Source organism: Mytilus edulis, chromosome 4 (genome assembly GCF_963676685.1).
Source record: "Mytilus edulis chromosome 4, xbMytEdul2.2, whole genome shotgun sequence".
NCBI lineage: Eukaryota > Metazoa > Mollusca > Bivalvia > Mytilida > Mytilidae > Mytilus > Mytilus edulis.
In genome coordinates, this window is record NC_092347.1 from 19,116,769 (window position 1) to 19,143,655 (window position 26,887).

Genomic DNA, 26,887 nt, shown 5'->3' on the forward strand with positions numbered 1-26,887 from the left:
ATACCAAGATACTGAATACTACGGCTAAAAAGCCATAATACAGGTTATACCAAGATACTGAATACTACGGCTAAAAAGACATAATACAGGTTAAACCAAGATACTGAATACTACGGCTAAAAAGCCATAATACATGTTATACCAAGATACTGAATACTACGACTAAAAAGACATAATACAGGTTATACCAAGATACTGAATACTACGGCTAAAAAGCCATAATACAGGTTATACCCAGATACTGAATTCTACGGCTATAAAGCCATAATACATGTTATACCAAGATACTGAATACTACGGCTAAAAAGCCATAATACAGGTTATACCAAGATACTGAATACTACGGCTAAAAAGCCATAAAGCAGGTTATACCAAGATAATGAATACTACGGCTAAAAAGTCATACTACAGGTTATATCTAGATACTGAATATTACGGCTAAAAAGCCATAAAGCAGGTTATACTAAGATACTGAATACTACGGCTACAAAGTCATAAAGCAGGTTATACCAAGATACTTAATACTACGGCTAAAAAGCAATAATACAGGTTATACCAAGATACTGAATACTACGACTAAAAAGTCATAATACAGGTTATACCAAGATACTGAATATTACGGCTTAAAAGCCATAATACAGGTTATACCAAGATACTGAATACTACGACTAAAAAGCTATAATACATGTTATACCAAGATACTGAATACTACGACTTAAAAGACATAATACGGGTTATACCAAGATACTGAATACTACGGCTAAAAAGCCATAATACAGGTTATACCAAGATACTGAATACTACGACTAAAAAGTCATAATACAGGTTATACCAAGATACTGAATACTACGGCTTAAAAGCCATAATACAGGTTATACCAAGATACTGAATACTACGACTAAAAAGCTATAATACATGTTATACCAAGATACTGAATACTACGACTTAAAAGACATAATACGGGTTATACCAAGATACTGAATACTACGGCTAAAAAGCTATAATACATGTTATACCAAGATACTGAATACTACGACTTAAAAGACATAATACGGGTTATACCAAGATACTGAATACTACGGCTAAAAAGCCATAATACATGTTATACCAAGATACTGAATACTACGGCTAAAAAGCCATAATACAGGTTATACCAAAATACTGAATACTACGGCTATAAAGCCATAATACATGTTATACCAAGATACTGAATACTACGGCTAAAAAGCCATAATACAGGTTATACCAAGATAATGAATACTACGACTAAAAAGCCATAAAGCAGGTTATACCAAGATATTGAATACTACGGCTATAAAGCCATAATACAGGTTATACAAAGATACTGAATACTACGGCTAAAAAGACATAATACAGGTTAAACCAAGATACTGAATACTACGGCTAAAAAGCCATAATACATGTTATACCAAGATACTGAATACTACGACTAAAAAGACATAATACAGGTTATACCAAGATACTGAATACTACGGCTAAAAAGCCATAATACAGGTTATACCCAGATACTGAATACTACGGCTATAAAGCCATAATACATGTTATACCAAGATACTGAATACTACGGCTAAAAAGCCATAATACAGGTTATACCAAGATACTGAATACTACGGCTAAAAAGCCATAATACAGGTTATACCAAGATACTGAATACTACGGCTAAAAAGCCATAATACAGGTTATACCAAGATACTGAATACTACGGCTAAAAAGACATAATACAGGTTAAACCAAGATACTGAATACTACGGCTAAAAAGCCATAATACAGGTTATACCAAGATACTGAATACTACGACTAAAAAGACATAATACAGGTTATACCCAGATACTGAATACTACGGCTAAAAAGCCATAATACAGGTTATACCAAGATACTGAATACTACGGCTAAAAAGCCATAATACAGGTTATACCAAGATACTGAATACTACGGCTTAAAAGCCATAATACAGGTTATACCAAGATACTGAATACTACGACTAAAAAGACATAATACAGGTTATACCAAGATACTGAATACTACGGCTAAAAAGTCATAATACAGGTTAAACCAAGATACTGAATACTACGACTAAAAAGACATAATACAGGTTATACCAAGATACTGAATACTACGGCTAAAAAGCCACAATACAGGTTATACCCATATACTGAATACTACGGCTATAAAGCCATAATACATGTTATACCAAGATACTGAATACTACGGCTAAAAAGCCATAATACAGGTTATACCAAGATACTGAATACTACGGCTAAAAAGCCATAAAGCAGGTTATACCAAGATAATGAATACTACGGCTAAAAAGTCATACTACAGGTTATATCAAGATACTGAATACTACGGCTAAAAAGCCATAAAGCAGGTTATATTAAGATACTGAATACTACGGCTACAAAGTCATAATACAGGTTATACCAAGATACTGAATACTACGGCTAAAAAGCCATAATACAGGTTATACCAAGATACTGAATACTACGACTAATAAGTCATAATACAGGTTATACCAAGATACTGAATACTACGGCTTAAAAGCCATAATACAGGTTATACCAAGATACTGAATACTACGACTAAAAAGACATAATACAGGTTATACCAAGATACTGAATACTACGGCTAAAAAGCCATAATACAGGTTATACCAAGATACTGAATACTACAGCTAAAAATCCATAATACAGGTTATACCAAGATACTGAATACTACGGCTAAAAAGTCATAAAGCAGGTTATATCAAGATACTGAATACTACGACTAAAAAGTCATAATACAGGTTATACCAAGATACTGAATTGTACCACTGATAGAAAGCCGTAAAACATGTCATCCCAAGATACTGAATATTACGACGAGAAAGCCTTAAACAGTTTGGTATTTCAGCGTTATCTGTCGGAGTTTTTTCCGACATCAAAAAACCGTGTGCCATGGAAACATGAATATTATTTAAATTTGTTTTACATTTAGATTTGTTGTCTTGATTTTACATGGAATTCATGTAGCGAAAGCGCTTCCAAAAATCAAAACGGCGTTGAGTTTGAAGACGATTATGCCATTTTGTGATCAAATTATCTAGAAAATTAAACACGAAGTTCGCTTAGTTATCTTTTGTAGTCAGCAATTTATCTTTAATTATGGTCATTATCATTTCTGTTTGTATAGATACCAGTCTTGATTAAAATCAAATCTTTCACTTTGCTCAGTTGGATTACAAACCTAAAGCAACAGAATGAAAGTTTTAATTTTAATATGATAAGTAAGATATAAATATCTTTAGCGACTGTTTTATGTATGACAAAAGTAGGGACCTTGCTTAATTTGTTTCAAAATTTGACATAAAACATGATAAATAACGTATTTAGAACTCTGAAATTAATAAATATATCAAAAGTAATCGACTTAGTACGACATTTTATTCTACGGCATTATTACTGTACGAGACTTTGACAGTTGTTTATAGCAGATATGTCAGAGATGTGTGTGAACGTCTGCTACAAAAGGTCAATAGCTTTTAAAGAAATTATTCTGTCAACAAAGCCTGAAAGGGAATATTGTCTTGACATCCTAGTGATAATATGTTTTTTTTTCTATGCCGTGATTTTATACATTATAAAGATAAAGAGATGTGTAATGATTGCCAATGAGAAAAATATCCCCCAGATTTCAGATGAAGTTGATGTAAGCAATTATGTGCCATCAGGGTTGTTTAAAAAATTCTTACTTAGATACAAACGTATGGTGTGGAAGTGTTGCTGTCCTTGCAGAATTATAAACTGGAGACCACATCCTCATTTCTACGGTGATGTTTATAGTGAATATTTATTTAGAAAAAGAATCAAAAGAGAAATCTAACGTCTCAATGAACGAAAACAAATACGACAGATAAGAAACAACAACAAGCACTGAATTACAGGCTCCTGACTCAGGACATTGAAAATGTTGCGGGGTCAAACATGTTAACCCTTTCCCTATCCTGTGACAGTGGTGACACACCACACTGTAATAATCAGGCTAAACACAATAGATCAGTACGAAGCACAAAAACAACCAAGATAAAAACAATAGACACAAACACTGTCATAAGAGTAATCACAGTTTCTGAAAGCAATAGGTAAGAGTCAATTACAACTAATATATAATTAAGTTCTCCCAGACTAAAGTATCAATTTAGGCGATTTTACAGAAGTTTCAACAATTTATTTCATGTTCCTCTCATTAATTATATGATTCAGTACAACTTAAACTGCCGAAAAACGGAAATAAGCACCATCTGGTACCTCGTGTGGAAATTATCTGGTGTGTTGGGATATATATTTACCAAAGTATTTGTTTCCGATGTAGCCTTTGACTTACAAATAGTAATATCATGTTATTAAATCTACCATCAGATGATAAGTAAAAATAACACAATTGTCGTAAATTGGAAATGAAGGTAAAGGCAACCTCATCTCTAAAACCTACTTAGTTAAAATTTGTTATCGTTTTACTCTCTTTTTGGATGGCAGAAACAAATAGGTACCTGTCATTCGATCATCAGGATCAAAATGTCACATATGTCAGAAGGACCACTGTTTGACTTTTGCATCCATCAAACTGGATTCAGAATATCTGGCTCTTTGAACATGAAACAATTTAATCAATGTAACCACAATCACCGAATTCCCTTATTCAAAAGTCTTAGTCATTTGATTAAGCATATTCAAAAGTCTTAGTTATTTGATTAAGCATATTCAAAATCTATTCCAATCAAATAATCACTCAATTTTTCATATTTCCAATGATCTTCCAATGTAAACTTCCAAACATTCAGTACAAGACGCCAAGAAATGTTTTTAAAAAGTAGTATCATTGACTCTATTTTTATCATCTCAAAACAATACAACGAGACAATGTTGGAATAAATCCAATGCCTGCAGCTTTTTTGGTTCATTAAAATTATATTAAACAGTCGTGGCTATGAATAATTGAAATAACATTTAAACAAAACCAATTTCTAAAATAAATCACCAGAAATGAAAATAAAAACGAATCTTTCCTGAATAGTTTGACAGAAAAGAAATTGAACTAAATTGAATGTAATGGCATTTTTGTGATATCTTACTTTAGGTACTTAAAGTTAACTTCCAATAAATGCCTCATTTTCTTTCGGTTAAATCATGATTGTTCCACAAATTTTTTTTAAATTTAAACGCAAACAGCGTAAACTGGTAATTAAGAGGATGGAGTTTGGACATTGGTCCTAAAGATATCATTCGGAAACAAAAACCATTCATAAATTCCATTTTATCAATAGATGTTGTGACCTTGACCTTTGAACCTTATTACTCAAATGCAGTAGGGATTTTTTTTTCCAAAACAGGTTTGGACGAATTAAATATATGATTTAAAAGAATATATCCGAGAACCAGAGTATTGTTCAATTTCAGCATATCAATTGCTGCTGCAACCTTGACCTTTAACATAATGCCTAGTAATCATTTAGGATGTTTCTCAACGCATGGGTCATTATCAAACCATGCAGGATACAAATTAAACATTTGGTTCAAAAGATTATATACAAAAAACCAAGTTTTATCCAATTTTCAGTCAATTCACAGCTGATATGACCTTAATCTTTGTAATTTATCGGATCTCTTATTCTGTTAACAAAGGGTCTTTCTTGCACAATGAGGCATTACCAAATAAAAATTTGGTAAAGATTATTGTTTACATCCCAAGAAGAAAGCAAAATGATGACATGTTATTGTAGCTATATCTACTAAATTTTTCAAAAAAGAAATTCTTTCCCTCAAGACATGGTTATAATTTCAATTCAAATTTCTAATGGAGTTAGTAACCGTAATTTAAATACATCATAACAGTCTTAAAATAAAAAATGACATACTTAGTCATGGCTAAAATTAATATTATTTAATAGTGACAGCTAATCACCTCAAGACAATGCAACATTTCTAAATACATGATTTACAAGCACTGTAAGGGAGGTAATCAAATATTTATAACATTGTTCTCTAAATGGATTTAGATTACCTCCCGTACACTGATTTTAAATTGTCTTAATTGTCAATTAACCAGAAAAAACTTTGTTTTTTGAGCAATAACCCCCCAAAGTCAATCCTTACCATCCCTTTGTATTATAGAAGCTTGTGGTATAATTTCATAGAGAGAAAATGCTAATTTGGGCCCCTTTTTTGCCCCCAATTCCTAAACCATTGGGACCATAACCCCCAAAATCAATCCCAACCTTCCTTTTTTGGTTATAAACCTTGTGTTAAAATTTCACAGATTTCTATTTACTTATATTAGTCATTATTTTCCAGAAACCATCCGCCTTCAGACGAAGCAGACAACAACTAAGTGATACAAATATAACAATTGTTTGCAGTCGTATAAAAACCAAGTTCAACAATCTATACTTTTTAATATATTTTTGAAAAAGCACATAAAAAAATAAAAATAATTAGAAAAAGTTTGAAAATTCAGTAACTCTGATTTAAATTTTATACATGTACCTCTATACTAACTTCTAAAGGGCCTTAACTCCAGTAAGAAGCAAAACTAACAATATCCTTTTTAATTCATGTAAAGATCATATTTTACTGAACACTTTTGTTATTTAAAATGTTTCTCTTTAATAATTTAGAAGATAATAGCCAAAAGGGGTAAACAATTCTTCATTAAAGGGCAATAAAAAAAAAGTTGCATAACAATTTCATTGATTTAACTGATCAAATCTTGTTGAGCAATTTTTGCTATGTGTTTTTTCTTTTTCTATTGTAGCTTTCAAGTAGCTACCAGAAATGCAGAAGTTGTAATTCAAGGGCAATAATTGGAGTTTGTATTTTTGTTTTGAAAAGTCGACTTACAAATGTAATTGTAGATCTTGGTTTGTTGCTCCATAATAAACATATTGAATCCAGGGAATGCACTTTGAAATCTCAACAATATGTAGGGTCAAGCAAAGTGAAAATGTTAGTGAATTATTATTTGCCTCCAGATGTGGTTACCTCATTAAGAAAATGCCTTCCCTTGGTACAATGTCAGTGGAACATAATCATTTGTACCAAATATGCTTTCTCTATAATAGTTTTCAAGAGAATTGCAAAAAATAGGTCAAACTTGTTATTTAAGAGAAGATTTGTTTAAAACATTCAAGATGAAATATTCCAATGCAATAGTGCATTTGGTCCATAAACCCAGGTGAGCAAAAATCAAAGTGAACAATTATTTAAGGATACTTAGGAGATACTAAAACACAGTAAACACTGCGGGACTCTATATTAACCTTTCAGATAAAAGTATGAAAAGCATTATGTGTATAGAGAGTAATTCTTTATTCTTTTTCATTTGAGCTGAGTATTAATGAGGAAAACTCACAGAGTCTAAATTCTGACATAAGATTTACAGTAAATCATTTACTAATTTCAAACAAAATGTATGAACCACTTCATCTGTTGATGTGAATGTCTACAGCAGTTTGATCATGCTGCATTACAATAAGATATTTTATAGTGTGTTTTTAGTATTGAGCTGTCATACTAAATCAATTCAGTATCATATTGTATTAGGTTATGAAAGTACATTTATTATTTGTATATGACAGTACTATCTTATAACCTCTTTGCTATTGTTGAATACCATAACTTGACATCAGCAATTTGAGGATACTCTATTAATAAAATTGTTCAAAACCAAAAATAAATTCATTTTTAACTTTCAATAACTTATCAAACACACTAGTATAGGTATCCCCTATGCTCATCTCTTAATATCTAATGAAATGATAGTGATCAAACAAGTAACTAGAGGCTCTCAAGAGCCTGTATCACTCACCTGACTCTACTCGGGTTTTTGAAATCATATAAAAAAAGATAAAATTTGGCTACAAATACAAAGTAACAACACTTGGCCACCACCTCATTAGGAAAGGATCATTTGTGCTATGTTTGATTTCATTCAATGCAGTGGTTCTCTAGAAGAAGACTTTTGTATGTATTTCCCATAGGGTCCTAGGTTAAACTAAGTCCCCCGCTGGCAGCCATCTTGGATGTTGGATCGGCTACAAAGTAACAACACTTGGTCATCACTTCATAAGGAACATTCATACAATGTTTGGTTTCATTCCATTTAGTGTTTCTTTAAAAGAAGTCATTTGTATGCATTTCCCATAGGGTCCTATGTTAAACTAAGTCCCCCACTGGCGCCCATCTTGGATGATAGATCGGCTACAAAGTAACAACACTTGGTCATCACCTCATATGGATCGTTCATACTATGTTTGGTTTCATTCCATTCAGTGGTTCTCTAAAAGAAGTCATTTGTATGCATTTCCCATAGGGTCCTATGTTAAACTAAGTCCCCCGCTGGCATCTTGGATGATGGATCGGCTACAAAGTAACAAAACTTGGTCATCACCTCATAGGGAACATTCATGCTATACTTGGTTTCATTCCATTCAGTGGTTCTCTAAAAGAAGTCATTTGTATGCATTTCCCATAGGGTCCTATGTTAAACTAAGTCCCCACTGGAGCCCATCTTGGATGATAGATTGGCTACAAAGTAACAACACATGGTCAGCACCTCATAAGGAACATTCATGCCATGTTTGGTTTCGTTCCATTCAGTGGTTCTCTCAAAGAAGTCATTTGTATGCATTTCCCATAAGGTCCTATGTTAAACTAAGTCCCCCGCTGGCGGCCATCTTGGATGATGGATCGGCTACAAAGTAACAACACTTGGTCAGCACCTCATAAGGAACATTCATGCAATGTTTGGTTTCATTCCATTCAGTGGTTCTCTAGAAGAAGTTCAAAATGTAAAATGTGAACGAGGACGACGACGTACGCCAAGTGATGAGAAAAGCTCATTTGGCCCTTTGGTCCAGGTGAGCTAAAAGGCTGACACTGCAAAAATTGTACATTTAATGTACAATGACATTTATATTTCATGGCTTAAAAAACTAGCTTGGAGTTTCAAAATGAGTTTTCCATATTTGTCTTTGTTTTGTAACAACGACCTTGACTTTTCGTCTATTGTCAGTAAATTCTAAGACGTCTTTAAGCAAGGGGAGGTCAAGTTTCAGTGAGCATAATACTAACAACAAGATACTGTAAATAGCTTTATTCCTTTATTGTTAGCACATGTACAACCCAATTATTCCTTTTCCACAAAAAGGTCAAAATTTACACAATAAATTATATTATAAATATTGCACTATTAAATGTATCTGCGAGATTCAGTCATCCTATGATTTCTGTTTGGCCTTCTCTACTTTAGTAACCATCTGGTCCCAATGTATAAGTTGTTTGGAAACTAAAGATACCTAAGTTTTAGTTAAGGAAAATGCTTTATTGTTTGTAAGTTTGAAGTTACCTCCTAGACATGGCAGTGAGTTTAAACAATTAATCCAGGCACTATGGCTTCCTCCACCAATAAAAACTGGCTGCCATGAAATAGCCCAAAAGTGGTGCTTAAAAGTGGCGTTGAAACACAACCAGATGCTCCACAGGGCGCAGCTTTATACGATCGCAGAGGTCGAACCCTGAACAGTTGGGGCAAGTATGGACACAACATTTAAGCTTGATACAGTTCTGGATTTGGATTGTGATTAAATAGTTGACACAGAATGAAGTGGTTTAAAAACTTAAACTTAAAAACTGAAAAAATATCTAATTTGACATTTATCTATTTATGGTCCAATATCCAAAATCTAAATACATGGTTAGATTCAGCATATCATAGAACCCCAAGAATTCAATTTTTGATGAAATCAAATAATGTTCAATTTTAGACCCTTTAGACCTCAATGTGGACCAATTTGATAACCTGGCCCAAATATTAAAAATCTAAATACATGGTTAAATTCAGCGTATATATTGAAGAACCCCATATATTCAATTTTTGTTGAAATCAAACAAAGTTTAATTTTGGACCCGATTTGGACCAACTTGAAAACTGGGCCCATAATTAAAAATCTAAGTACATGTTAAGATTCAGCATATCAAAGAACCCCAAGAATTAAATTTTTGTTAAAATCAAACTAAGTTTAATTTTGGACCCTTTGAACCTTAATGTATACCAATTTGAAAACCGGATAAAAAATTAAGAATCTAAATACACAGTTAGATTTGGCATATCAAAGAACCCCAAAAATTCATTTTTTTATCAAATCAATCAAAGTTTAATTTTGGACCCTTTTGGACCCTAATTCCTTAACTGTTTGGACCAAAACTCCCAAAATCAATCCCGACCTGCCTTTTGTGATCATAAATGTTGTGTTAAAATTTCATAGATTTCTATTTACTTATACTAAAGTAATTGTGCAAAAACCAAGAAAAATGCTTATTTGGGACCTTTTTTTGGCCCCTAATTCCTTAACTGTTGGGACCAAAACTCCCAAAATCAATCCCAACCTTCCATTTATGGTCATAAACATTGTGTTTAAATTTCATAGATTTCGATTTACTTTTACTAAAGTTATAGTGCGAAAACCAAATGTCTTCGGATGACGACGACGACGATGACGACTTCAACGTCATACCAATATACGACCAAAAATTTTTTGAATTTTTGCGGTCGTATAAAAAATCAAAATCAAATTAAAAAATAAATTAAAGTGGATTGTATGGAACAAAAAAAAAAAAGGTTATTGGTTTTGATCACTTGGTAATATAATGGAAGTAGAATCCTAGGTTTTTAGATTCAAACCTTTACTGGAACACCTGGTGTATGTTTTAAGGTTCAATGAAAGTTTAATTTATATGTGAAAAAAAATTCTTGCTGTTTTCAGTTGATTATACATTTTGTTTTTATTTTGAATTTTCCTAGAATATGTCTTTTCCCCAGAAATAATAGACCTTATCACTATTTTTTCGCCATTACTCGACATCACACAGGTTTCTGTAAAATTTTGATGTCATAAAAACTCATAATACAAAATATCTGACACCACAATGGAAAAGTGATTGATCTATGTATGACATCAATAATTCAAGCAGGACAGATTCTCGGGTCAGCTGGGAATAGTGATAAGGTGTATTATGACTAATTTATTAATGTATTACTCAAAGGCAACCAAAAATTTGAGAACAGGTCAGCTACAAATTGTCTTCTGATCCTAACCTCCGCACTACTATTTCAAGAAATGCAATAACTGCCAAAGTTTCATGGAGGCTGCATCCAATTAATACACAAATGTAACTTGTAAGAAAAGTAAAATAACATTGGACCTAAAATCATAATCATGAATTGGTCAGACACTTTTTAACTTGGCAAAAAAGCAATCACAGGCTTATATGTCAAAGCAGCACATAATAATGAATTTTCACTACTTGAATAGTCCTGGAAAAAATTATCCTTGCTGTATTTGGCAAAACCTTTTGGGAATTTTGGGTCTTCAATGCTTATATATCTTATTTGACCTTTTAATTTGTTGATTCATGAGTCCCTGATGACTCGTTTGTATACTAAATTCTCATCTGGCACAAAATTATGGGCATGGGATCATGTAACAAAATGTTTATAAAGGATACAATAGTATTATAATTCTCTAGCAGACCTCTCACATCATCTGTGAATAATCCTGTCTTATCCTGTAATGTATAATACAACAATATCTACTATCAATATGTAATGTTAAGCAGTTTACTAATCATTACTAACAACATGGATTTATTTGACACGAAATCAATTTAATTCTTTATAATTATAAATCTATATTATTTACTGATAAAACGAGGATTTCAATATTTACTGAGCTGAACCTTATGATCCTTATCTAATTTTTTTTTTATAATATTTATAATTCACTCAAGCCTGTGCTAGGGGTCCTCTTAAACTAGCAGTGAGGAAATAGTTTTTTATTTTTTGCCTCACTGTGACTTTAAGATGAAGATCAGCAATATATGCTGTTCCTTTGCTTTTTATTTTTACCAAAAATATCTTTTACCTAATTCTTTTAAAGATACAAAAATTAAGGTTCTGAAGTTTGTTTGTACCTGAACGCAGTACGCAGTACAATTGTTTGTATTCACTTCATTTGAACATTTGTGGATGGTTGCCTCATTTACAATCATATCACATCTTCTCATTTTTATATTATAGATATCGTTCTTGATTTTTCAGTGATGTTTGTAGTGCCTGTAAATTTTTAATAATTCCATGTAAAATCATAATTTAAATCAACTACACGGATTTGGCTATACTTTTTGGACCATTTGAATTATAGCTCTTCATCTTTTATATAAGCTTTGGATTTCAAATATTTTGGCCACGAGCATCACTGAAGAGACATGTAATGTCGAAATGTGCATCTGGTGCAAGAAAATTGATACTGTTAATTTTATTATTCCTATTCAGGAATCAGCAATCCAGTGGTAAACAAATTTAATTTCTTTACATCAGCACTTGTTTGATAAAAAAGCAGCAGTCTTTTGAAAAACTACCAGACTAGTGTCATTATCTAACTGTTTTTTACTGGAATAAAAAATTCTGGACTATAAATAAGAAATGTAAATCTAAACCTACCTGTTGGTCAATCTGGATTTTACTCAGTTCTTGCAGTTTTGATGAATGTGAAGGCATGCCTGTAAACAAGTCAACACAGTTGAGTATTTACAATAAACATTATTGGATTGTATGATGTTTTAGGTCAAATAGACTATCTTTCAACAACATTCAGAACAAAGATTTTGATAATCATGCAAAAAGTGAGATATTAACTGAAGAAGCAATTACTAGTAGTTAAAGGCCAGGGCTGACCTAGATAGAAATCCGGTTGGAGAGCAATTAAGCCAATAAGGAAATGGGAGGGGCCTAACTATCTAATCAATTATTTATAGAAGTCAGCATGGTTAAAGAAAACAAACACATGTGGAATTTACCTTTGTGTAGAAATTTATAATCCAAACTAAAATTAATAACTAAGAAATAACAAGATTATGATGATCAAAAATATTTGCATGATAATAGTTAACACTTGTAAATTTATTGCATTAGTGTATTATTCTGTTTTTAATAGAAACTAGAAATGTAGCGGTTCCAAATGTTTATCCTGTAATTATATGTTAGTTTTTTGTACATTTTCTTTCCTTTCTGTGAGGCTGGTGCATTAGGATTCCTTGATTTCCACACTGATGTAAAGCCTCTGTCCACATTCTCATTCCAATGGCATACTGCCAAATTTGATCTCAATTTATATTGATCATCACCAAAGCAAAATCTTTTGTCTTGAAATATGTTCACACCATTATTGAAACTTTCAACATAAAATATGTCTTTAGCAAGAATGTAATCTTGAGGATATTTATAAATAGTTGAACTTTTTATAGCAATCTCTAACATTTTTCTGGCTTTTAAATTTGTAAGTACAATCCTAGATGGCTCATAGTTTGAATCAAATCTGCACCTTGATGAATGATGACAATTTTCATGGTTATCACAATAGTGGTTAACAATGTTATCCAAACTTTCCTTCAGTTTTAGAGAATTTTGCTCACAGTTATGGACAGCCCAGTTTATGTGTGTTGCTAAGGGTTCAACTTTATCTCCTAGCTGTACACTCCAACTTATACCCTGTGAACGTTTGATACCTTTGGAAATCTTGGTGACAGCTTTTTTTACAGCCTTGACAGCATGCCACAAATCATTCTGATTGACAGTAAATTGAGTGTTCCTCACAAATTTATTTACAGCCAAATTTCTATCATGTGCATGAATTTTTATGGACACATTTTTATTCTCCATCAAGACTATATATATATATATATGTTTAACTCACCCTTTATATGAGCACTGTCTAAAATTTCTTTTAATCCTTCCATTTGTTCCAATCTATTTGCTTGCTGATTCAGAAAATCTTCCTCTGAAATAATATGATCATAGCTGTAAACGTTTTAAATATGATTTATTGTTACTTCATATAAGTAATACCACAATTGATTTTCCCCTATTACTTTAGTCTAGAGCTGTTAAATTGGCACTTTTCAAAACATTTTACATAAATTATCTCTGTTTCAAATAAAGAAATACTTGGCATCATGAGTAAAGTTTTTCCCTGTCCAGTACTAAAGTAAAAATTTCACATAACATTTCACTGCATATAAGATAAAATTACCGCACCAGAATAAACCAATCAAATTTTCACCCATTTTTTCCTCTTAACAAGTTTTAGAGACCATGTTACCTGAAGTTTCAAAAATGTTTTAAAGAAACTGTAAATGTACGTTTCGGACATATTTTCTGCAATGAAATGCAAGAATAATTTCCTACAACTGTCATAAACAAGGGAATATTTTTTTCATCCCCTTTTGTATGAAACGGGATGTGACATACTATGATTTGGTGGTATTACACCTCATTTGCATTTGCAAGTATAACATAACAGTTTAGGATGAGTACATATAACATTGCATAAATATGATAAGAATCTATCTTAATGTTTTATTTGATCGCCAACACTATGGTGAATATTAAAAATAACTGATAACATAGTATAAGAACACATCACCTGAAAAATTGGAAATCAGGATTTATAGGTCCCAGTCAGTAAAAATGATAAATTCATAAACACAAATTAAATGAAAAATTGTGCACAAACGGACAAAATATAGAGGATAAAATACTGTGAAAAAAGAATATTGGAACTTAATTTGGGACTGTGATGTCAGATTCAATGAAAAGTGTATCAGTGACCAAACATCGAGACTGGACATCAATCGGAGCCTCACTGCTAAGGGATGGATAATTGATGCTTTGTAATAGGCTGTGCCTAATCCTTAGTTTTACTAATATTACAAGTTAACATTGTATCATGTGTGTATTGTAAATATATTTTGATTGGTACAGCATGTAAATTTCTTCATTGATAAGACACAGTCAAGTTTGTTCCATAATTTCATTGTACTTTTGAAACTAAACCTACCAGCTAATATAATATCTGTAATAGCTTCATCTGACAAGGTCATTTCATCTGTGTAACCTGGATCTAAATACTTCCTCAATTCTGTCACTAAAATGAAAACATCTAATATTTTAAAAATGTTCTATTGCATGATTATCATTGCAACAATATGGCATGGCATTGTATGTATCATTTTTCAACAATACATGTCATTTTATGCATTCATTTGCAAAAATTATGTGTGTCATTCTGTGAATCATTTTTCAACAATACAGTATGCCATTTTATATACAATGTATATCGTTTTATATACAATGTATATCATTTTATATACAATGTATATCGTTTTATATACAATGTATATCATTTTATATACAATGTATATCATTTTATATACAATGTATATCGTTTTATATACAATGTATATCATTTTATATACAATGTATATCGTTTTATATACAATGTATATCATTTTATATACAATGTATATCATTTCATATACAATGTATATCATTTTATATACAATGTATATCGTTTTATATACAATGTATATCATTTTCACTCTTAAATACATATATATTTCCCCTACAGTTTGAACTACAATAGATATAAGAAGATGTTGTACTCATACAATTTATGAAACTACAAAATATTTATCTACATAATAATGAAACTTCATATTAAAAACATTTCTGAAGGAAGTTTGTCATGGAGTCCACTTGGATGTTTTTTGTGATGAATTATTTATGTTTGTAATATTTCTTCAATCACATTCATTACTGAATTGATTAGTTAAATAACCTTGTTAGTTGTAGCCTTTGTTAGTTGAATTGTAAATTGGGTTATTAACCAAACAATGTTTAAATAATATTCTGTCATTAAATACAGAAAATTGTACCTCTTATCAGAGAATAGTCTTCAGATGGAGATTTTCATTTTTTCTCTCAATTTTTTGTTTGTTTATAAAGTTTGATTACATTCTCCCCAATACCAGGAGAGATATCACCAACATCATATGGCATGTAGGTAACTACATGTATATGTTAATAAAGCATCTTTCATAGAAGTGAACTTTGATAGATGCTAAATAAATAAATCCTGATTTTTCTATGCCATATTTTAAAAAAAATTAAGGTTTTAACATTATTATATGTATAATCAGATTCAGTAGGTAGCGACCTCTGAATTTCAAGTCAAAATTTAAAATCATATGTTTGCAATATAAACCAGGTTTAATACGTAGCAGTTTTTCAAAACCCATATTACTACATGTACTAGTATTTCCTATATCTTACATCTGTTGTAGACTTTAGGAATAGCCTTCTTCCCTACTGTTGCTTTCTTTACTTCGGCATGAGCATTCAGTAGACTGTGTATACACTGAAATATCAAGAAAATTATATAATTAGTCACATTAATACTTTATCATGTTTATGCTATCAATATTCAACCACACTCAATATTTAGAATTAGAGATTCTGGTTTTTTTTTTAAATCAATCACATAAAGCAATGGTCAGCTAACTAAGAACAAGTTGAAATATAGAGGCTTTCAAAATCATAACTTGATAAAAGAAAAACTAAACAAAACAAATCAGAATATATATGGGCCAGTCCATCGAAAATTGCATATCAACATAAAACAAGAATAGGTGTTTATAGGATAACATACCATACTCCCAATATCACATTTCTATATTCAGGGACCAACAATTCTGGGTCAAAACTATAATTTGGCTAAGAAGTTTACATTATAATGAACATGATGAACATAATATTATGTTCTGTTCCAAGTTGACGGTAAATTTCTTAAAAACAAAAGCTTTAGTCTTACATGTAAATGGGAATAATGTTGAGAAAATATTTGATGTATGATCAGTCCTCATCATGCTGAGAAAAAATTACAGGGCAACATTTTTAACCTTTGACAAAACATAAATTTGATTTCATTAACACATATATTTAAACAAAACATGTACTAATTGCTAATGACATCAAAATACATGTTTAACCACTTAAACGACAGTTTAATTAAGTTTTTAAGTAATAGCTACATGTGTGCATGTCATCAGTTTGTATATTTATCACAGTGTCCTTTTATAAACATACCATACTTGTTTTAATATCATATATATTATATGTGGTATGTGGTTTTCTACCGGTTCAAACAAATATATAACATTTATTGTTGTGGTATATATACATGTATAGTGAATAAATTATAAGTTAAAATCAATACAATACCAAGTTCATTATAGTACATGCACTTTTCAATTGTAACATGATTATAAATGAACTACTGTGGCTTCATTATTATTTGTTAAATACCAATTTTCATGGATTTTGTAAATATTCAGTGAAAACAAATTATATATATGCTGGTATGCAGACTTTGACCAGCAAAACCCTGAAATTAAATATCCACTAACATGCAAGTTTCCTTAATCCACGAAAAATTGGTACCAAGTAAATGTATGAATGCACAGTATTAGCTATTTTACAAATATAAAGAGGCAGTTTTTCCCTCAAATATAATAACTGATAACCAGGTGCTCCGCAGGGCGCAGCTTTATACGACTGCAGAGGTCGAACCCTGAACAGTTGGGGCAAGTATGGACACAACATTCAAGCTTGATACAGCTTTGAATTTGGATTGTGATTAAATAGTTGACACAACATAGGTTTCTGACACAGAATGAATGTGGTCTAAGAACTTAAACTTTAAAACTTTTAAATTGAACATTTACCTAATACGGTCCTACATCCAAAATCAAAATACACGGTTAGCAAAATGGTTAGATTCAGCATACATTGTATCAAAGAACCCCATGAATTCAATTTTTGTTAAAATCAAACTAAATTTAATTTTGGACCCTTTGGAGCTTAATGTAGACCAATTTGAAAACATGACCAAATATTAAGAATCTAAATACACGGTTAGATTTTGCATATTGAGGAACACAGATAATTCAATTTTTGATGAAATCAAACAAAATTTACTTTCGGTCCCTAATTCCTAAACTGTTGGGACCAAAACACCCAAAATCAATCCCAACCTTCCTTTTGTGGTCATAAACCTTGTGTTTAAATTTCATAGATTTCTATTCACTTTATGATAAAGTTATTGAGGGAAAACCAAGAAAAATGCTTATTTGGGCCCTTTTTAGCCTCTTATTCCTAAATTGTTCGAAACAAAACTATCAAAATCAATCCAAACCTTCATTTTGTGGTCATAAACCTTGTGTTCAAATGTCATAGATTTCTATTCACTTATAATAAAGTTATTGTACGAAAACCAAGAAAAAAGCTTATTTGGGCCTTTTTTGGCCCTTAATTTCTAAACTGTTCTGTTCAAAACAAAACTCCCAAAATCTCCCTTTTGTGATCATAAACCTTGTCTTAAAATTTCAAAGATTTCTATACACTTATAATCAAGTTATTGTGCGAAAACCAAGAAAAATGTTTATTTGGACCCTTTTAGGGCCCCTAATTCCATAACTGTTTGGACCAAAACTCCAAAATCAATTCTTACCTTCCTACCGTGGTCATTAACCTTGTGTTTAAATTTTATAGACTTCTATTTATTTATACTAAAGTTAGTTTGCAAAAACCAAAAAAAAATGCTTATTTGGGCCCTTTTTTGGCCCCTTATTCCTAAACTATAGGGACCATAACCCCTAAAATCAATCCCAACCTTCCTTTAGTGGTATTGAACCTTCTTATACAATTTTATAGAGATCCATTCACTAAAACAAAAGTTATTGTCCGAAAACTAAATGCGTCTTCGGACGATGACGACGACAACGCAGAAGACGACATCATACCTTTATACGACTTTGCGGTCATATAAAAATTTCTCAATTTAAGGACCTTATGAAGAATGATATGCAATTGTATCTTTGAGTTGCTGACACCCAAGAGGCCCTTCATTCATTTTTTTACTGCATGAATAGATAGCTGTAAGGTTAGTGTTTGTTCAGCATTTATATCAGAATTAAAAGTAATAGATGGTATAAGCAAAATAAAGAACAAAGGATAAAAATTTCTCTAATTCTTACACACTAGTGGATAAATATAATATCCCACTTGATACAGTGATAGAATCTATATATATTTAAAAGGTTCAATGAATAATAAACCAGATATTTTCTGAAAATGTGGTACATATACATTTGTTTTCACTCTAAAATAAAAATATTTTCTGAAAATGTGGTACATATACATTTGTTTTCACTCTAAAATAAAACTATTCAAAATGTTTAAAAAGTATGTTTAAAAGTTTGTTAGTTCACGTTTCTTTAATGGAAAATTATCATATCTCACTACATGTAGTGGCAGAATCTAAGAATTACTAAGTTAAGTTCACCAACCACCACTGACCAACCATCATAAACTATTGTTTTCACTTTTGCTATTTGTTGTCACAGATATATGTTCTATCATGTCTATATCAGGTTATAACTACTTAATAACATGTAATATATATAGGAAAAACTGAACTATGATTATATTAAATTTTCACCCAAACCAAATGATTATGTACATGAACATGTGTTATAACTCAACAAGATTATAAAATATGCTTGACCCGATACATTAAAGGTATTTCACCAGCCACCAGATATTTTGATTATAATTTGTAACTTCTTGTTATATTATTTACCTGGTCTTTAGATTTTGAGTCCTGTGGAAAATAGAAAGACAAACATTGAATAACAACATGCAGCATGCAGAACATCTAGCATTCATGTGCTCAAAATATACATCATAAATAAAACATGTCATTTTGTAGTGTTTGGGGTAACTGTCAAGAAGACTTTATTATTAAGCATTATATTTTAGCTGGGGAAAATGTAAATCTATATAAATCTGTAATCATTTAATACATACAGTTTACATTGACTATGTTTCTGTATAACATGTATTCAGAATTTCAGACCATCTATTATTATTTTTAATTTTAATATAGTCAAAAACAACAGTTTCTTCCAAAGGTCAAATTAAAATATAAAATGTAAATGAATGTGCATAATGAGTGATAAACTACTAATTATATGAGCATAATAATGATATTAAAGAAGATTATCAGTTTGGTCATTTTGGTCAAATCTTAATTCTACATGTAAACCCTTTCATTCTGCTTTAAAAAAAAAAAGAAATCAGAATTTTTAATTTAAAACCCATTAGGCCACACCAATTTAAGTACTTGTTCGACGGACCCGCCCGCACCTATTTTTTTCTAATCAGATTTTTTTTTTTTTTAATATTCTTGCTTCCCGCATCCTAAAATGTAATCATGTCCATTTCCCGCACCTTTATTTTTATAAATATTATAAAAAGGTATTAACACTTGATTTTAAAATTCACAGTCTTACCTGTATATGGGCGTTTTTCAATAAAAACGTATTTTCTTGTCCTAGCCACTTAAAAAAAAATGTGTTTGGTCTTTGCAAGTAATTTTTTGTGCAGTCAGTACATTGAATTAGATTTAACATTTTAAGCAAAGAAACAGTTAATTTTTTGAAGAGATTGCTAATTTATTGATTTCTGAATGGTCCAAAACAACCAAAATGGCATATTCCTAGACCGCCTGTTCAACATTCATACTCTAAAATATCGTAAAAAAATGTAGAAATAAATGTTATTTTTACTTAATATAAGTTCTTTAATAATTCAAAAGTATGTTTAGAGCCAACATATTATAATAAACAGCTTTTAACATAGGATTTTTAAATTCAGAAGGTGTGTCCCTAACAAAATGTCCACTACGAAACGAAGTCATTAAAATTTGCTAATAAACCGTTTTATAAAATCAATGTAATTTTTGTTTGCAAGAGATATAAACATTAGGGTCTTACAAAAGAAGTGATGCTTTTATAACGGCAATTAAATTGTTGGTAAAAAAAATTGAGCACATCAAATTGACCAGAGTGATACCGTATTTTTGTAAATGTCCACTACAAAACGGGTCAAATCTCCGTCAGTATCTGGTTTTAAAATTATGAAAAAAATATCAGTGTACAGCTTAATACATGCTTTGATGAATACAATCAGTCTTGTTACTTTTACAATAAAGGGATTGTGGGAAAAAAATAAAACATGTGAATACGTCCCCTACGAAATGGTCACCTACGAAACAAGTATGGGAGAAAAACGTTTCGTAGGGGACACTACCACTACCATGCAGTCTTTTTGTACTCTTTTTTCAATTATATTCGTGCAAAGCAAATACCAAGGGTTAGTTTCATGTAATTTTTATTATGTTTTTATTAACATAGAATAGGGTTGATGTCAACTACGAAACTATTTGTCCACTACGAAACGGATTTGTCACCTACGAAACGCATTAAAATTTCCACTACGTAACACGAGTTGTACCCTCATATGTGAAGTACTGTCTAATCTTTATCGATAAAAAATGGTTCTCCAATTCAGAAAAACAATAGATTTTCCTAGTATACAAAGTAAACAAACATGAATGTCTATAGGTAACATTTAAAATTACAAACATATGCATGATATGTGTACTCAAATTTTGAAAAAAAAATATCATTTTAAGGAGTATTTAAGATTGCACTTTTTGTTTACAAACAGGTCTATAATAGAGGTGTTCAAAATAACTCTTGAAATTAAATTTTAGACATTGTTAGACAAGTTGATTTTCCATTTTTTTTAGGTCTGAAATATACGCTTTTATTGAAAAACGCCCATATAATGTTTTTAAACCTATATTAACTGCAAGGGTCCGGAAACGGTCATATATGCCAGTCTTGACCTAAACTGAAAGTAGTTTGTCCTAAATGAGTAATTGGGATTTAGGACAAATTTTATTTTTTTACAGAAATAATTTCGGTCATTCAATGTCATTTCGTTGAGATCGAGTTTCTAACATTGTCTAAATCGCCATTTTGAACTTATTTTTTGTTATTATCCTTTTCCTGTGATAAAACTGCCACTCCAGTAAAGTGTTATAATCCTGAGGGCCCTCCTAATAACTATAGTAATGCCTCCGGGAAATATTGGCTAATGATCACTAATCTCTTTACCTGTGTTTTTAATTAATTTTTTTATTGATCACCAGCTCAGAACTAATATTTTAAAGAAATCAAAAGTTCATAACAACTGTCTGCATTATTTAATTACTTTTCTCAGCCTAGACAATTGTCAATTCTGATTTAAAATTAAATTAAAATTAAATTAATTTACGTAGAACAAAATATTGTTTCACTACAAACACACGTGCTTTGTTTACTAATACGCATGCTTGAAATTCTCTTCCGCAAATTAGACACTAAATCGTAAATTAAAAATGATTTCATGCTAAATTAAACAAGTCCAACTATTATAATTAATATTCAAACACTATTAAAGGTAAAACAGTTAAAAAGCCGACGATTTCCTGTGAATTTGATAAACAAAACTAATCCCGGAAATGAGTCCGGAATTGGTCGTTTTACTATTGTCGTAAAACATCCGGTTATAATTTTGTCTTCAAAATCGAAACAAACGTAAGCGAAGTTTAAGAAATTTATTGTTTTGCGTCATTAAAATCATTTCATTTTTAAACTGGTGCCTTCCTTTTATTGCTCAAGATCGATTTTAAGGAACATGGTAGGGAAATTTCTGAAGTAAATGCGATGCAACAGTTAAACAAGTTCATTGATGCTATGAGTATGACTGTATGAGTATACACACAATCTTTGTTTAAAAAGGGCACCAACTTTTAAGCTATCCAAAAATGACCGAAATTAGGTGAAAAAATTTCCGGATCCTTAATAAGCACCCCACCACACTTTGTAAATATTTGATTAAGCATTACACCTATATATCCCAAGACGTAAGAGTGCTCCGATATTTTTATAACAGAGGAAAATACCTGTAGAGAACAGAACACTGGTTTTCCTCCCCCTTACTTACATTCCCCATCAAAATCATGCTGATTTTCGTTGTTAGTATAAAGTACACAGAACTTCTGAAGGAGAAGAGTTGCCTTCAGCTGCAATTGTATTGTATGTCTGTTGTTTACTCAAGATTGTTCAGTAGTTATCGTTTGTTGATGTGGTTCATAGGAATCAGTGGCATATATATCCAGAAATTTTCATAAGTGGGGGCCCACTGACATAAGAGGGGACCTGCTTTGGTCATGCTTCAGTGATTCCCTATGTAATCTACCAATTTTTTTCAAGGGAAAATATGAGCCCTTTTGTACTAAAAAATGTTTTTACAAAAAAATATATACCTTAAATTGAACCCTCATTAAAGGGATATTATAATATTGAGGGGTTGTTTCCAACCTGATTATGACTTTGATGGAGAATTGTCTCATTGGCACACATACATGTTCATGTACCACGCATCATGTACCACATCTAAATATTCATTTTTTAATGGTGAACAGGGCAAAAACACTTCATAAATTAAAGAAATGTCAAAGTACAAGTGATAAATCAAGTTATAAAATGTAATATATTGCAAAACCTGTTATTTTATGTTTAAATTTTAATTATGATCACTTGCCTTTACTTTTCAAGCTTTGCCTAAAAAATTCGCAATTTAAATATTTTTTTATGTATGTATGTATATTGAAAAAGCTCTTGATTTGAGAGACCACCATACCGTTTCATCAGGTAATAATCTTTTACAGTAGTTCTGCATATACATATATATTACGGATTACAAATGTGTCGAGGTTTGTGATTGGATAACAACACAGAGATGTCAGTATATATTCAGGAAACTGCCGGGGTATATACGACGTTTTTATCCCCAATTGGAACCTCAAAAACGTCATCATAACACCGGTTACTATGTGACGTAGTCAAAAGCTATCAGACTGTTACAGGCTCACAGAGGGAAAATAATGACGTGCTTCAGTCAATAATACATTTTTGATACAAAATCACGCATTTTACACTTTTAATACTTAAATTGAATGTTAAAAGTGTTATTATAAATTATTACATACACGATAAAATTATGTTCACAGCAAATTAGAAAATCCTTCACGTATGCCGAACATATCAGGTTGGGTTTTTCAATATATGTGTTGTCAACAAATACCTGCACTGGAAAATAACATTAAGTCAGGGGTAATCCGTAATATATGTGTAATTCAGGTCTCAGAAAGGGTATATACTGTGACATTCCCGGCTTAGGGCTTATATCCCCTTCGCCTTTGGCTCAGGGGATATAAACTCTAAGCCGGGAATGTCACAGTATATACCCTGTCTGAGACCTGAATAACATATAATATCTTATATTGTGTGTTTTTAAGTAAATTATGAAAATCTAGAATAATACTGATGTATAAGTTTATGGTATCAATATCAGTTTATAATGTAATGACATACATAGAATTGTCTTATGACTTGCTGTTACATGCATCTTTATTTCATTTATATGTTGTTTTAATATTACAATTGTCTGTATTTGATCACGCCTCTATTGTGCTCTTTCCAATAAAATATTGAATTGATATTTTTTTTTATAAAAATTTTGAAATTGACCATTCGCTCACCCCAATTTTTGAAGTCCAAAAATCTGTAGATCTGTAGAACAACAAATTGAATTGGTGTGGCCCTTATTTTCTTTATTATTTCTTGTTTGGCTGTCCAACTTGTCCATTGGAATCAAAATGAAAATGAAAGAAATTGAAAGTTCTTTAGGATTTTTTTTATACTAAATTGATCTACAAATTTAGCTTGGTTAAAGTTTGAACAGTTTTGGACATAATTACAAAATTAATTCAGATAATATCTATATTCAGTATATTGCATGGTAAACAAGATGTGTCCATAGTACATAGATGACTCACTCACACTATCATTTTCTATGTAAACTTCAGTGGACAATGAAATTGGGGTCAAATTTCTAATTTGGCATTTTAAGTAGAAAATCATATCATAAGGAACATGTGTTCTAAATTTCATGTTGATAGGACTGTAACTTCATAAAAAACTACCTTGACCAAAGACTTTTTAACCTGAAGCGGGACAGAGAGAAGCACTTAAGACCAGAAAACATAATGCACCTCTGCTATCGTAGGTGGGGCATAAAAATGTAGCTCATCACAGAGGCGGATCCAGCCATTTTAAAAAGGGGGGGTTCCAACTATATGTCCCCATTCAAATGCATTGATCGTCCAAAAAAAGGGGGGGTTCCAACCCCCGGAACCCTCCCCCTGGATCCGCCACTGCATCATGCCAATAATGTGCATGCAGATATACATGTATTTTGAGTGCTTTAGTTGGGCCCTTTAGTAACTCCTTTTATGAGATAGCATGCGGCTAAATACAATGTATAACATGCTCACAAATCTGCTTACTGCACTAAAACACTTTTCATTTAATCTGACCGACAGTGCATGGATGAATAAAGCATTGTAATTTTAGAGCTTTCCTGGAATGGAATAAATAGCAATTATGTGTATACAAGATAGATACCAGTATAATTATACAATATTTTAATAGGTCAATGCCAGAAAAATTTAAACTTTTTTGTATGAGGCTGAGAAACTGGGGATGGGGGAGGTTCTACCAAGCCCTTCCTCATTTTTGTGCTGAGTACAAAAGGGTTTCATATTTTTACGACATTGACCTAATATAATTTGTTTATATACTGCAACTGGATGAATATATTATATAATTCCGAGATGTATGAATAATATCATAATATGTGAGCTTGTTGCTTGACTAGAATTATGCCAAAAGTATTGAAGTAATTAACTTCATTAGTATGTAAAACTTTTTGATTCGGCATATTGAGTACTCATTACTGAGTTAAACTTCTATAATAACAGATCAAAGAAGAAGATTTGACAAAAGTCAAAACAAATTATTTACAAGTCTATCACCAAGTTCACAGCTTATTAAAACATCTCATGTTCATCAATATCTTGTCTTAACCGTATAGAATGAAACAGTTTATGAAGTCATACTTTGGGATATAGGGCATCTTTTTCAGAAGTCCCAAACACAAGATTTTCTAGTAAGGAAATTCTTTTTTCCACCGTTTCCAGATTTTCGTCGGCCATTTTTCCTTGTTGACTAGATATACCTAGTACAAAAATTTAGATATTAGCAAATATCTTAAGACAAATAGGTTCTGATAAGGCAAGAATTCCAAATTTTATAATGGGTATTTATTTTGCCCTCAAATTATTTATGCAAGGCATAAAACTTATGTATAAAAACAATCTTTGTACATGAACATTGTGTTACAATATGGGTCATCTCAAAGTAATTTACGTAGTAAATCGCTCATGTATTAACATAAACCACGGACGTATAACTAACATATACACGTCTAATATACGTCCTTGCATAAACGGATCAATCATAAATACTAATTTAATGTACAATCAATTAAATATGATGAAATTTGAAAAATATGGCCAGGACAGGAGTTTGGAGTGAAAAAAAGACAGGATGAGACCAGAGACATATATATTATAAAGGCTGGTCAGACGGCTGAAATATTACAACTAAAAAAAAAGGCCTTACAAAAAATGTTTTCCTTGCCCCCCAAACAATGATCAACAATCAAATGGTAGCTCCCTAATTGAGGTCTGGAGCTGGCAAGTCGGTAACTGCTAGTACAAATGTAACAGTCCTTAGTTTGCTAATTTTAATTTATGTACCATTGTTATTTTGCTTTATATAGTATCTGCTGTTAAGTATTCTAACCAGAGACATATCTATGTATCTATGCAAATCATTATTCTTTTGCCTTATTCATGTATACTCTGTATGCCCCTTGTGGGCCCTTAATTGGAAATAAAATATGTTCTGTTCTGTTCTGTTCTGTTCTGTATATACACATGTGTATTATATATATGTCTCTGTTCTTACAAATCTGATTGCAATATTGCGCCTGCCAGGAGTCTATGGCCTTCCTAGCGTTGTAGCGGGTTTTTTTTCAAAATTTTGTTCAGACATGTTTAGGAATTCAGTGCGACTTACAT

General features: G+C 31.3%; 1 protein-coding gene across 2 annotated transcripts; it reads right to left on the reverse strand.

The window, feature by feature from the left end:
• Positions 1–9,132: 9,132 nt before the first annotated feature.
• LOC139519142 (dynactin subunit 3-like) lies at positions 9,133–25,994 on the reverse strand. Of its 2 annotated transcripts, XM_071310960.1 has the most exons (8): positions 25,862–25,994; positions 19,589–19,609; positions 16,222–16,306; positions 14,948–15,034; positions 13,805–13,888; positions 12,553–12,611; positions 11,559–11,618; positions 9,133–9,349 (listed from the first exon to the last, which is right to left on the reverse strand). In XM_071310960.1, the coding sequence occupies exons 1-8, from the start codon at positions 25,955–25,957 to the stop codon at positions 9,272–9,274; spliced, it is 570 nt and encodes a 189-aa protein (XP_071167061.1). In that variant the 5' UTR covers positions 25,958–25,994; the 3' UTR covers positions 9,133–9,271. The 2 variants fall into 2 exon arrangements, with proteins under 2 accessions (XP_071167061.1, XP_071167062.1); XM_071310961.1 differs by lacking the exon at positions 19,589–19,609.
• Between the last annotated feature and the right edge of the window lie 893 nt (positions 25,995–26,887).